The sequence below is a fragment of the Bombus vancouverensis genome, chromosome 6 (assembly GCF_051014615.1).
Source record: "Bombus vancouverensis nearcticus chromosome 6, iyBomVanc1_principal, whole genome shotgun sequence".
Classification (NCBI taxonomy): domain Eukaryota; kingdom Metazoa; phylum Arthropoda; class Insecta; order Hymenoptera; family Apidae; genus Bombus; species Bombus vancouverensis.
In genome coordinates this window covers 15,696,033-15,709,524 of record NC_134916.1, presented here as the reverse complement: position 1 = coordinate 15,709,524, position 13,492 = coordinate 15,696,033, and the positions used below count along the sequence as shown (strand labels likewise).

General features: G+C 35.1%; 2 protein-coding genes and 1 pseudogene across 2 annotated transcripts; all 3 read right to left on the bottom strand.

Moving 5' to 3' along the window:
* Positions 1-164: 164 nt before the first annotated feature.
* On the bottom strand, positions 165-4,717 carry LOC117157619 (uncharacterized; annotated as a pseudogene).
* Positions 4,718-5,639: 922 nt separating this feature from the next.
* LOC117157667 (uncharacterized) lies at positions 5,640-10,244 on the bottom strand. The gene is made up of 11 exons (XM_033335875.2): positions 9,427-10,244; positions 8,867-8,966; positions 8,661-8,771; positions 8,403-8,558; positions 8,296-8,329; positions 7,598-7,673; positions 6,537-7,340; positions 6,176-6,275; positions 5,979-6,089; positions 5,760-5,915; positions 5,640-5,690 (listed from the first exon to the last, which is right to left on the bottom strand). The coding sequence occupies exons 1-11, from the start codon at positions 10,242-10,244 to the stop codon at positions 5,640-5,642; spliced, it is 2,517 nt and encodes an 838-aa protein (XP_033191766.2).
* A 986-nt stretch (positions 10,245-11,230) lies between these two features.
* On the bottom strand, positions 11,231-13,384 carry LOC117157695 (odorant receptor 43a-like). The gene is made up of 5 exons (XM_033335913.2): positions 12,576-13,384; positions 11,860-11,959; positions 11,685-11,795; positions 11,433-11,588; positions 11,231-11,343 (listed from the first exon to the last, which is right to left on the bottom strand). The coding sequence occupies exons 1-5, from the start codon at positions 13,382-13,384 to the stop codon at positions 11,290-11,292; spliced, it is 1,230 nt and encodes a 409-aa protein (XP_033191804.1). The 3' UTR covers positions 11,231-11,289.
* Positions 13,385-13,492: the final 108 nt, after the last annotated feature.

Here is a 13,492-nt window from a genome sequence, read left to right as displayed (position 1 = left end):
ATACAAGGAATAATGAAATCATGTTGTTTACGCTAATAATAAACTTTCTCATTATGCTGAAAATATTAGTTTCATTAACTCTATAATACAGCATATATAGACACATAAAGTTCTAATAAATTTCTATATATTACCAAGAATAAATGGTTATATTATTCAAATGTTCAAGTCAATGCTCGTAACATGTTTAAGAAAGCCATCGCCGTTTTAACGACCTATTCGTTCAAAATATTTTTTATTAACTTGCGAATTTACGTAAGAAACATCAATAGTCTCGCACTTACGTCGCTAAAAGTACTAATAGATAATTCAATCATATTTCCTGCGGTGAATTTTATCGTCGAATTGGACATTGCAATGATTAAAATGCAGCCAAGCTTCTTTTTTCCTGTCAATCGGTACCAGTCGATCATATATGTCATTTCACCAACTTTTTTGCACTATTTTAAGATATTCATTTTTATTAATTCCTATTGCCATAGTGTGGTCTTTTGTGTGAAAAATTTATTAAAATACGATTGCATGTACCTGTTCAGCAACTAGTTCACCTATATAACAGAATATAAAAATATTGAAAGAGAACGATATCATTAAGATCATGTAACTTATCGATTGCATAATATCATTCGAACTCCATTCCTGTCGCATCAAGAAAGTAAAACCAATATTAATATAGTGTATTGGTTGATATGATATATGTTAATACAGATGTTAATAGATCTTTGCATGCATGTTTATTTGATAGTTTTGTTGCGTGCATACCACTATAAAATAATATCCGAGAAGGCACATGTTCATCATACATCCCAAAAATTCTACGAAAGATATTTGTTGAAGCGCATTTTCGGTGAGCGCCAGAAATCTGAAATGTGATGAATGTAAATTGCAAACACTATAACTGAACGAAACAGATTCCCAGTTATCGAAATTGCAAATGTAAATTTCCAAATTTTTTAATTTTCAACTATCCTACCACCTAGATTCTGAAATTTCTAAATTTTTTCAAATTTCATATACTATCACAAATTTTTAAGTTCTCAAAACCGCACGTTCACGAAGTCTTTAAATTATCAGATCGAGGAATACAAATTTTCAAGTGCCAAATATTACATTTCATATCCATACATACTATAAAGGAGTGGGTTATCCGATTAGATACTGTGATATCACTTGGATTATATTTTGAATGAAAATAAAACAAATGTCACGAGATAATTACTTAATAAATTTTACTCACCTCAGTATCCGATTGTGTTGAGTGACTATGCTAGCGATTCTTTCATCCACGATATTACTCATATCGGATCGACCACCGATCAAATGTTCCAGCCAGTTCATTAATACTTGCATCTGACCGCAAGCATGCACTGCAAACACAGCGGCGATACTGCAAGCCGCTGATGTTACAATATGCATTACGACACCTGTTAGAGTTTGGATGGAGAAGATAATTTCATTACTAGGACTGTAACGAACGTCAGCGATCAATCTCGAGGCAGGAAAGGGTAACGGGACGAAGCTCAAATTTCCATCCTCTGTTACCACTTGACCAACGCTAGCAGGCACAACAATGTAGAAAAACGCAAAACCACTAAATAAGAAAAAGGTGCAGATGGCCACTAATCTTCGTCCGTAATTCGCGTTCTGTGCCATGATATTTCTATCTTCGTGATGTTCGATATTCTTCCAGTCCCATTCGATGCGTTCGCATCCCTCGTTGATGTGATTTTCTTGTAGTATCAAAAGACAATATTTCATAAACGTCATTAGGAAAAAGCTCAGTGGGCCAATCATTTTGATTTTATGATACGCTTCTTCTACTTCTATAACGAGGTACAGAGTACACGATATAAGCATGAAGCCGATTAAACCGAAACAAATAACATTAATGAGCGAAGATAAATATTTTCCTAGTAACGATTTACGTAAATTCGGCCAAGTACCAATTGGTATCAGCAACCAACGATTCCACTGAATACTCAAATCCACGTTTCTCTTATAATCATGCTCGGTCACAACAGGTTTCTCTTTATTCATCGTTGATACTCGAGAGCTTGCTTGCAACTAAGCTTGCTCGCGGTTCGATGGAAGTTCAAATGAAAAGTGATATTGCGCGTGCGCTCGTATTCCAAAGGGAGAAAGAAAGTACATGAATTATTTTTCATAGTTTCAAAGTCCTTTGGGATTTTGCTTATGTTACCTCATGCGTTACGATTACGGCAGGATGGATGATATCTAGGGTCATTGATTTTTAAAACTGTATTGCGTGTTTGCCAACAGATTGAAGGAATCAATTTGTAGAACATGAACTTTTTTTCATACTTTTCATACTTTCTAATGTTCATACTTTCTAATGTAATACGTTCTCGATGTTTTCTTCAAAATGTTTATAAATGGGATTATTGTTGATTATCAAATTGAGCGAAGAATATTCTTGTGACGGTAGGAATTTAAAAAAAAAAGGATGGAACACGGTAACATGAGATATAGGCTCGCGTATGTATTAACTCTTCTACATTTTGTGGGTCATTTTAAAGCGTGGAAAATTGTTTATGTTTGTTGCAAAATGTATACGTGATTTCTCTTTTCAATTTGTATACTAACGAATTTTCTTGGAACGTTAGAAGTCTTCTTTCTCGTCAACGTTAAGGCGAAATCGAGACAAGCAAATTCGAGGATCCCAGCAGTATTAAAATTGGTATAACATATTTATTGCGTTTAATGACGATTATAACATAATGAATCAATAACAGCGCAAATAAATTTCATTGTAATATATTGAGACACTATACAGGTAGTATTTAGACTATATTTTACTTTAACCAACGTTCATGTCAATGTTCGTAGGACATTCAAAAATGCAACCGCTGTCTTAACAATCTATTCGTACAAGAAATAAATTTTGAAGTGAGGCATTCATGAATGCGGTTGAAATAATTTCATACTTACGTCACTGAAGGTAGTTAAGCACAGTTCAACCATGTTGCCAGCCGTCAATTTAATCGACGAATTAGCCATTGCCATGATTAGTACAAAGCAAAGCTTTCTAGTTCCTGATATTCGATACCAGTCAACCATATACGATGTTTCCCCAATTTTTTTACACTGGAAAAAATTATGTAAAAAGTATGATATTAAGGAAATTTCAAGAATTAATTACAAAAATATCTAACCTGTTCCGCTACCACTTCGCCTATATAGCAAAATATAAAAATATTGAACGTAAGAGATATTAGTAATATAAAAAACGTTATGGCGCTGGTTAAATGACTGGAACTCCACTCCTAAAACACCGGTAAACCGTGCATGAAGTTTATATATATTTATCGATATATGTGTCTTGTTCCCTTACCATAATAACGTAGTACCCAAGAAGACATATGTTTAACATGCAACCAATAAATTCTACGAATGACACTTGTTGCAGTGTTTTCTCTGTAAGCGCTAGGAAGCTGAAATGTAAATCAATATCGCTTATCGATAACACTGATGTCAACCTTCGTAACATCAGGAATTCGAAATTCTTTAAAACTTGAAGTTTTTACAGCTTTTAGAAACAAAATTCAAGTTTCTAAATTTAGAAGTTTTTAATCTTCATAATTTCTGAAATTTAAATTTTTCAACTCAGGACTTCAGACGTTTTCTTTTTTTTTTTTGTAAAATTCTGCCAATCGAAATTTTCAAGTTGTAATATTCAAATTTCAGATTTTTATGCGATGTTACTTCAGGGATTTAAATTTCTCAAATTTAAAAGTTCAGATTGCGACGTATGTTCAGAGGTAGGAACTAAGAGTTTCATAGATTTCAAATCAAACAGCTTGAGTTTCCGAATTAAAGGCTGAAATTTTCAATCCCGAGCTACTATTCTCATTTTACTAAAGTCCAGAATTTTTACACACTTCAATACTCGAACGTGTTGACTCACGACGTTGGCGATTCTGCTGTCGACGTTGTTATACATATCTGACCGACCATCGATCAAATGTTTCAGCCAGCTCGTCAAAACCTGCATCTGGCCACATGCGTGCACCGCAAATATAGCAGCTAAACTGCAAGCCGCTGACGTAATACTATGCATCAAACAGCCACTTACTAATTGAAGAGAAAATACAATCTCGTTTATGGGACTATATCGAGTATCCATGATAAATCTCGAGAAAGGGAACACCAGAGGAATGAAGGTCACATTGACATCTGCCGCAGGAATTTTTCCAACGCTAATAGGTATGGCGATATAATAAAAAGCGAAACCACTATACATAAAAAATGCACAGATAATAACCAATCTTCTTCCAAAATTCGCATTCGTTATCATGATTTCTCTGTCCTCAGAGTACGTAATATTCTTCCAGTCCCATTCGATGCGTTTGATACACTCGCGAATATCATCTTCGTGAAGGATCAACAGATGATACTTTAAAAACGCCATCACGCAGAAACTCAACGGACCAAATAATTTGATTTTGTTATAAACATCTTTCACTTCGAGAATTAAGTACAGGCTGCAGGGTACCAAGAGGAAACAAATCAAACTATAGCAAATGGTATTTATGAACCGATAGAAATATTTTTCTGCCATCAAAATGTTAGGAGAAGCTGGCCAGACGCCGATTGGCTTCAAAATCCATCGACTGTACCGAATACTCAAATCAACGTTCCTCTTGCAGTCGTGGTCCGTCGTAAGATACGACGAGCCGTTCGTTACTGATTTTTGCATCATCGAAGTTCAAATGTTTCCTTCATACTAACTATTGCCGTAGTTTGTAACTATTCTAAGAAAAATAATGCTGCGCTTGCGCTGCCGTGTCGATTTCTCTCGAAAAGGGGAGAACGAAAGTTTATTTTTTCCAGTGGATTCAATCTTCCCCGCTTTTTCGCATTATGAATGCATATGGTAGGGCGAATAGCGGCGAAACATCGATTCATTGACTTGTCAAGCGTCAGTAAATCAATCTTACTGATATTCCTCGAAGGTATTTCAAGATCACAGAAAAACATGATAAATATATTTTTGACGATTTTTTAATTTTAACATCATAATCTTATAATTAAAAAGTATCATTTTCGCATAAGATAATTAAATGTAAAAAAGAGACCTGTTGATCTAGTGATATTGTCGAAGAAGTTTTGTACAAGTCAAGACTGTAACTGTTAAGGTAAATATTGCTTTAATATTTTCATTATTGCAATGCTATGATAAGCAATATTGTTAATGTTATAAAGGGACTGTGAAAAGATAAGTAAAAGGAAAATTCTGGTATCATGGAATTAATTGAGAACGTACTGAATTGTAAAACTGCTCTCGTGTGAAAAATGGAAAATGTGACTTATCGTTCTTCATCCGTAGTCTTCGATTGTTGTGCGTGTATTATCGTTTTTTTCCGCTTCTCAAATAAAAGAACAAAATCACAGTGAAAACTGAGAAAGTGAAGAGAGTGTTACTATGTCACCAACTTGAGCTGTGGACTGTTTTATTCATCTTTATAATCAAAATACCTTTTTCTTAGGTTTTAACACGGTGACAACGACGTCGTACGATTCTTATTTTTCATAAGAAGAAGATCAGTAATTACTTAAGTTATTTTTGATAAAAAAAAAAGAATAATAGATTCTACATCAGATCGTGTTTCCAAGAATGTTCAAGTTAATGTTCGTAGCACGTTTAAGAAAGCAACCGATGTTTTAACTACCTATTTGCACAGAATACTTTGGTCAGTTTATAGAAATGTAATTATAATGATCTCTAAATTGATACTTACATCGGAGAAAGTACTCATAGACAATTCCACCATGTTCCCTGCTGTCAATTTTCTCGATGAATCGGACATTGCGATTATCAAGACGCAACATAGTTTTTTCTTTCCATATAATCGATACCATTCAATCATGTACGTCATTTCTCCTACTTTTCTAGACTGTTAGAAAATATATCACAATTGTGTACAAAACGATGATGCCAATTTCGAAAAAGCTTCTACCTTATCAGCCACGAGTTCTCCTATGTAACAAAATATAAAAATATTAAATGTAAGGGATACAAGTAACACACTGTAAGTCATGACGTCTGTTAGATGATTCGAATTCCATTCCTGCAATATCAAGAAGATATATACGTATGTTTATAACATTCGATAATTGGTAAACTGTAAGTTTTAGATATCCACAAATTTTGTACCATGATGATATAATATCCAAGAAGACATATATCTAACGTACATCCTAAAAATTCCACGTACGATACTTGTTGAAGCGCTCTCTCTATAAGGGATAAAAATCTGAAACATCGAAACATTAGCACAATTCCAAAGCTGATTTCCAACCTAAAGTCTTAAATGTAACAAGCTTTAGAAATCAAACAATCTTTATTCGTGGATTTTAAAATTGCATACTCAAATATAAAAATTCAATGTTCATACTTCGAAAATTAAACCTAGAACCAGTAGTATAGTATAATTAAAAAGTAGCAGTATAATTCTAGGAATTACAAGATAATAATGCTACGCGATTTTACCGTACGACAAATACATCTTACACACTTCAATATTCGAACATGTTGACTCACGATCTTGGCGATTCGCTGATCGACGCAATCATGCATGTCTAATCTACCATCTATCAAATGGTTTAGCCAAGTCATCAACACCTGCATTTGGCCGCAGGCGTGTACAGCAAATATTGCAGCCAAACTGCAAGCGGCTGAAGTTATACCATGCATCAGGGCGCCAGCCAAAAATTGAATAGAAAACACTATCTCATTCGTAGGACTGTAACGAGTGTCGATGATAAATCTCGAGAAGGGGAACACCATGGGGATGAATGTTGCATTGGTTTCCTCTATTGGTATTCTTTCAACGCTCATCGGTACAGCAATGTAAAAAAAGATGAAACCACTGTACATGAAAAAGGTGCACGCGATGACTAGTTTTCTTCCAAAGTTAGCATTCGTCATCATGAGCTCTCTGTCTTTAGGGTACGTGATATTTTTCCAATCCCATTCGATACGTTCAACGCACTCGCGAATGTCTTCTTCGTGAAGTATCAGAAGATAATACTTTAAAAGCGCCATCACGCAGAAGCTCAATGGGCCGAATAGTTTAATTCTGTTATAAACGTCTTCCACTTCGAGAATTACGTACAAGCTTCCAGGTAACAAGAGAAACATGATCAAAGCGTAATAAATGGCGTTTAATAGCACGCGAAAATACTTTTTTACCGCCGAAGCGTCCCGAGAATTTGGCCACACGCCGATCAGTTTTAATATCCAAAGACTGCTTCGAATGCTTAAATTTACGCCCTTCTTGTAATCTTGGTCGACTTTGATAGACGACATGATTACTCTGCTTTGTTAGAACTTGAAAGCTCTCTTAATACTGACTGTTTATAAGTTGATGACTGTTCCAAGGAAAATATCGACGCGCTTGCGCCGCCTTTTCCAATTTCTCTCGGAAGGGTGGAATAAAAGTTGATAAAAGTTCCCTGTTTGGGACTTCTCTTGTTATGCATTATGAGTGTGGACTGCAGCAGAATCGCGATGACACATCGATAGATTGATTTTTTTTAACGTTGATGGAACAGAATTGCCACTGTTTATTGCAACCTGAGTTCTTCGTCTTCTTCGATCTCATTTTTTATGCACTGCTGTGTTGCTTTTTTTTCAAAGCTACTATCTATTTCTGTATCCAACAATACAATTATTGAAGTGGGAATACAAAAATTGAAATTGGAAGTCGAGGAACACAATAGGCATTGTGTCTCAAATGCCAGAATGGACCTTTTCCGATTCATCGATATCTAATTTTTGTCCTTTCTAACGTTCTATTCATCAGTGTTTAAAATTGAACAGTATTTTTATAGCTGTGTAGACAATCGTATGATACCTTATATGTATCATAATATATTTTTAAGTGGTGAGATCATAAACACAATAATTTTTTAGAATACCTCTCAGACGATCAATATGTACAAAAAGATACGTTCTAACAAAGTCAGAAACTGAAAGAACATCAGACGATATAATACAAACAATATTCTAGTAGCATGACGATTCTTTCGTCTCTCACATCTTTTTTATTCTTCAATACCTTTATAAAACATGCATTTTCATTCATCCTAAATAGTACAAAAAATGTATAATATTGAAGACAAGTAACAACAACCACAAGTAACATCGAACATGTAAAACACACTGAAAATCGTGTGATATAACAGTAAAGATTTTTTTTTTTATGGATATACATCAACAATCATAAAAAATATGTTCACATTATGAAATAACCATTTAAGTCGTTTTTCGTAGTACGTTTAAAAAAGTGACTGCCGTTTTAACAACCTATTTGTTAAAAAAAATTTTTTAATTAATTCTTACGCAAGAAAAAAGATTCAAATAACAATTTCATACATACATCAGCGAACGTGTTGATAGTTAGGTTTACGATGTTCCCAGCCGTCAATTTTATCGTACAATTCGACATAGCAATAATCAACACGCAACAAAGCTTCTTGTTCCCTTGCAATCGATACCACTCAATCATGTACGACGTTTCGCCAATTTTCCTACACTATCGTATCATATTTTGTCGTTAAAATATTTTTCATTCGAAAAGATAGAGTTTTAGATTATTACTCGATTAATAGAAATTTATTTAAACGTGAAAACTTACCTCCTCAGTCACGATCTCGCCTATATAACAAAATATGAAAATATTGAATGTAATCGATATAAGTAAAATCATATAAGTTAGGGCGCTCGTGACGTCATTCGATTTCAGTTCCTATAATACGAAAGGAGAATTTGTATATTTTAGGATCTAGGATCATCGAGATTAATAGGATCTGAACCTTAGATCAAGTTTATCAATTATCATACCATGATTACGTAATATCCAACGAGACATATATCTAGTGTACATCCTAAAAACTCGGTGAATGAAATTTGCTGTATCGTATTTTCTATGAGCGTCAAAAATCTGAAACAATCGACGATATTTTCTGATACACATTGACAGATATTAGAGTCATGCAATGTGAAACAATATCACAAGTTTTGTAGAAAAAGTCTACAAACGATTATAAATTTATTAACAATTTTTCCTTGAAGCCTCTGCACTCCGAAAAATTCTATATACAATCGGCCAGCAATTCCAACACTTTTTTCACTTTTACTTTCACAGTGAAATCTTTTGAAATTGAACATTATATTACGAAAAGAAAAAGATTACGAATATAACGATGAAAAGATTCTGAATAAATATAGTACAGATAATATTCTTTTTTCTATTTTCAGTGAAAATCAAATAACAATTTTCGCCTTATCAACGTCATTAAAGCAACGTCGATAGAGTGCGAAAGATTAAAATTCTTTCCTTAATGAACGATTACGAATAAATAAACGTTACACGCATAAATAAATAATAAACATTTACACACTTTAGGATTCGGACATGTTGGCACACGATGTCAGCGATTCTACCATCTACACGTTCGCTCATATCCGATCGACCGTCTACGAGATGCTTCAACCAATTCATCAACACCTGCATCTGACCGCAAGCGTGAACCGCGAAAGCAGCCGCTAAACTGCAAGCCGCTGATGTAATGCCATGCATCAAACAACCAGCCACCAATTGAATCGAAAAAACGATCTCATTCGTAGGACTATAACGCGTGTCAACGATAAAACTTGAAAATGGGAATACCAGTGGAATGAAGGTAAGACTTTCATTTTCTGCTGCTACTCTGCCCACGTTAATAGGTATAGCGATATAATAAAATACGAAACCACTGTACATGAATAAGGTGCAGACGACCACCAATTTTCGTCCGAAACTCGCGTTCACTGTCATGATTTCGCGATCTTCTCTGTTTGTCATGTTCTTCCAATCCCATTTGATTCGTTCCAAGCATTCACGAATGTCAGCTGTGTGTACGATCAAAGAATAGTATTTTGCGAACGCCATCGCGCAGAAAATCAGAGGGCCGAATTGTTTCAGTTTACCGTAAGTATCTTCTATCTCGAGGAAAACGTATAAGACGCAGGGAATAAAGAGAAAACTGATCAGACTGTAACAAGTGATATTTATGAACCAGTAGAAGTATCGTCGGATTCTTGAAATGGAATTTGAATATGGCCAAAGGCCTATGGATTTTAATAACCAAAGATTCCATTGGATACTTAAATTCACGTTTTTTTCGTACTCGCTGTCCGTTATACGGAATTTTTTATTGTTTATGCCTGACGTTTGCATGCTTGATGCTTGAACGCTCGTTTAAGACTAAATTGTCTGATCACTGTTTAAAGGGGAAAAATAAGCGGCGCGCTTGCGCTCGATTTTCTGATTTCCGATCAGAAGGGAGGACGAAAGTGGTCTGCTGCGTTTAGTTTTACCCTTTCACGAAGTTCAGTTTTATGTATTATGAGTGTAGAGAGAATGACAGTGGAACATCGATCAATTGATTCCTTCGACACGTCAGCGAAACATTAATAACGTTGCTGTGCGGTTTTAGAGAATCAATTTATGATGGTGACTAGTTGTCATTTCTCTTCTGTACAATACATTCTTTTATTCGCAATATTTATTATTTACTCTAATACCAAAGATAAGAACATTTGTTAATATGTGAAAGATTATAACGATTCATAATATTATATAGCGTGAAGCAAATTTTACTAGCTGTAATGTACGAACATGTAAGTAATACAATTATGCATATATTATTTCTTCCTCCAATTTCATTCATAATTTAAATATTGAACATAGTAATTATTTGGTACTTACGTTACTGAAAGTATTGACAATTACACAGCATTTCCATAAATTTCTCGTTCCTTTTAATCGGTAACATTCGATCCATGTGCGATTGAATAATTCTATAAATTTTCTTTACTGTTATAAAGTAGCATGAAATAGCGATAACAAAGTAGTAACAATAAGCGTTAGGTTAATTAAATAGTATATTGTCATTTCTAAATATGCAACGTTTTTTCAAACGTTCAATCGTAGTAAAAAATAATTAGTGAATAATTTTATTCTTTCATCGTGTTAATTTGTCAGCTTATACATTACACAAATAATAGGGCAATAACTGCGATATGATAAATTCTTTTATACTACGAAAATGTCAACATGGGAAGTCAAAGGTCGGATAAATGAAAATTCTTCTTTCTTGTCTAATTCATGATAGAACACGTTTTTCTTATAAAAAGCAGATATTCATGTGATATATGTGTGTATCTATAATTTCAATGTGAGAGTCGCAGTACCGGTTTACCATTGACTGAAAAAGGAACCCCTAGGTAGTGAGTGTTCGTAGCATGTTCAAGTACGCGAACGAAGTCTTGATGACCTATAATTTTCCGTGAAAATTTCACGATAGAAAATGATTTTTACAGCGTGGACAATTTTTTTCACAATGGATACATGTGAGACACTTACGTTACCGAAACTACTGATAGAAAGCTCGATAATATTGCCAGCAGTGATTTTGGTAGTGGAACGAGACATCGAAATCATCAAAGGAACGACGAGACTTTTCTTCCAAGGCATTCGATGCCAATCGATCATGTAAGATTTTTCGCCGACTTTTACCGTCTATTGAAATATTTCAAGCGTATATCTCATATTGTTGTCGTTTAAATTTTTTACTAAATCGATCGTTGATCATTGAAATTTGAAAATAATAATTACCTGCTCTGCTAAGACCTCACCGATGTAACAGAATATGAAAATGTTAAACGTGACGGATGTCAGCAATATTATGTACGTAAAACCTCTAACAGGATGATTAGGGTCCCATTCCTAAAACAGAAATTGCGAATTAAAACTTTGGTTCGCAATTGCAAATTCCTTCGTGAAATTATACCGTCATCGAATAATACCCAAGGAAGCATATGTTTATAGTGCAACCCACGACTTCTACCAATGATATTTCACGCAGAAGATCCTCGGTCAGAGCTATGAAGCTGAAACGTTGCAATAAATATATCATTTTGTTAACATCCGTTAAAATGTGCTCGAAATCTTGTAGAAACCATTTATGAACATATTATATTGTGTTATACGAAGCATTTTGAAATTTTATTAATACTGTAACGCGAGATGGCTATTGCGATTACGTTGAGAAAGTCTGAAACAAATGTGAAAATTTACATAAAAACTACGAGATATTCAGTGTAGGTACGTATTTCGTAAAAATCACGAAAATATTTAAACAATCAATTGCCCATTATATTAATGGGCCTCGATATTCAGTGGGGCCATTTTCTACACTCCTTGCATGTTTGAGATGTTCACGCACCATATTGACCTTCTACTAAATATATATTTGCAATAACTTCTACACACATATGCATTTTTAGATTGGTTTCAAATTTTACCGATGCAATCTCGACAGTCACATGACTGTCACTACCATTACAATACTAGTAGAATTTCAAAATGTTTCACATAATATACATAACATTTAAATAAAGATCCTCCACGGCGAGTATCCAAATACTTTCACGAGCCACATCGCGTATATATTTATACGTCAATTTTCATCGTTTACTATCGAACAAGATCAAATGTTTGCATTACTTGATTATCCGAACATGTTGTTCCACGATATTGGCCAGTCTCTGATCCAAACTCTCATCGTCGTTTTCTCTTCCGTCTACCAATTTCTCCAGCCAAGACATCAAAACCTGTAACTGTCCGCACGCGTGCATCGCAAGAAGAGCAGCCAAACCGCAAGCGGCAACCGTGATATCATGAGCAACAAAGCCAGACAATAACTGTATCGTGTAGAAAATTTCATTGATGGGACTGCGTCGGGCGTCCGCGATTACCCTAGGAAAAGGGTAAACGAGTCTCATGTACGTCAAGTTGCCACCCTCTTCTACAATCTTCGCTCGAGTGAGTGGTAATGCGATATAATAGAAAACCACGCCGCCGTACATGAAAGCGCTACAGATTATGATAAGTCGTTGACTGAAACTCGCGTTATCCAACATAATTTTACGATCCTCGTTGTGTTTCACGTTCCTCCAGTCATCTTCGATCAGTTTCACGCATCTACGTATGTCATCCTCGCGCATAATGAACACGCAATACTTCATCACTGCCATTAGAAAGAAACTGAGCGCGCTACCGAGTTTCATCTGGTCGTAAAAATCCGCGATCTCGAGGGCAAAGCACATGAATCCAGGGATCAGGATGAAACCAAGCAGACCGTAACAGAGAAGATTTAGAAATACGTGTTCGATCGTTTCCCGCCAAGAATGATCGAGAAATCTTGGCCAGGTTCCAATCGTTCTCAAAGTCAGCACGTTCAGTCGAACGTTGAACCTTAGATCGCTTTTGTAACTCGCGTTGTTGGATGTCTGCACGATGTTTCCCGTCTTCATAATAGAATATCGAGTATCAGAGAGTCACTGATGCTAGTTTCGTCGACGACTGGTCGAGTCGTACGAAAAGTTTTCTCGAATCGCGCGCTTGCGCTGTTACAGCCGCAT

Coding starts and splice junctions, on each gene's coding strand:
- LOC117157667 (XM_033335875.2), bottom strand. CDS start 10,244: ATGCAAACGTCAGGCATAAACAATAAAAAATTCCGTATAACGGACAGC. Junction 8,559..8,660: donor GCGAGATCGTGACTGAGGAG/GTAAGTTTTCAC, acceptor ATGATACGATAG/TGTAGGAAAATTGGCGAAAC. Junction 6,276..6,536: donor CAACATGTTCGAATATTGAA/GTGTGTAAGATG, acceptor TCGATGTTTCAG/ATTTTTATCCCTTATAGAGA.
- LOC117157695 (XM_033335913.2), bottom strand. CDS start 13,384: ATGAAGACGGGAAACATCGTGCAGACATCCAACAACGCGAGTTACAAA. Junction 11,960..12,575: donor CAACATGTTCGGATAATCAA/GTAATGCAAACA, acceptor GCAACGTTTCAG/CTTCATAGCTCTGACCGAGG. Junction 11,344..11,432: donor CTATCAGTAGTTTCGGTAAC/GTAAGTGTCTCA, acceptor GGAAAATTATAG/GTCATCAAGACTTCGTTCGC.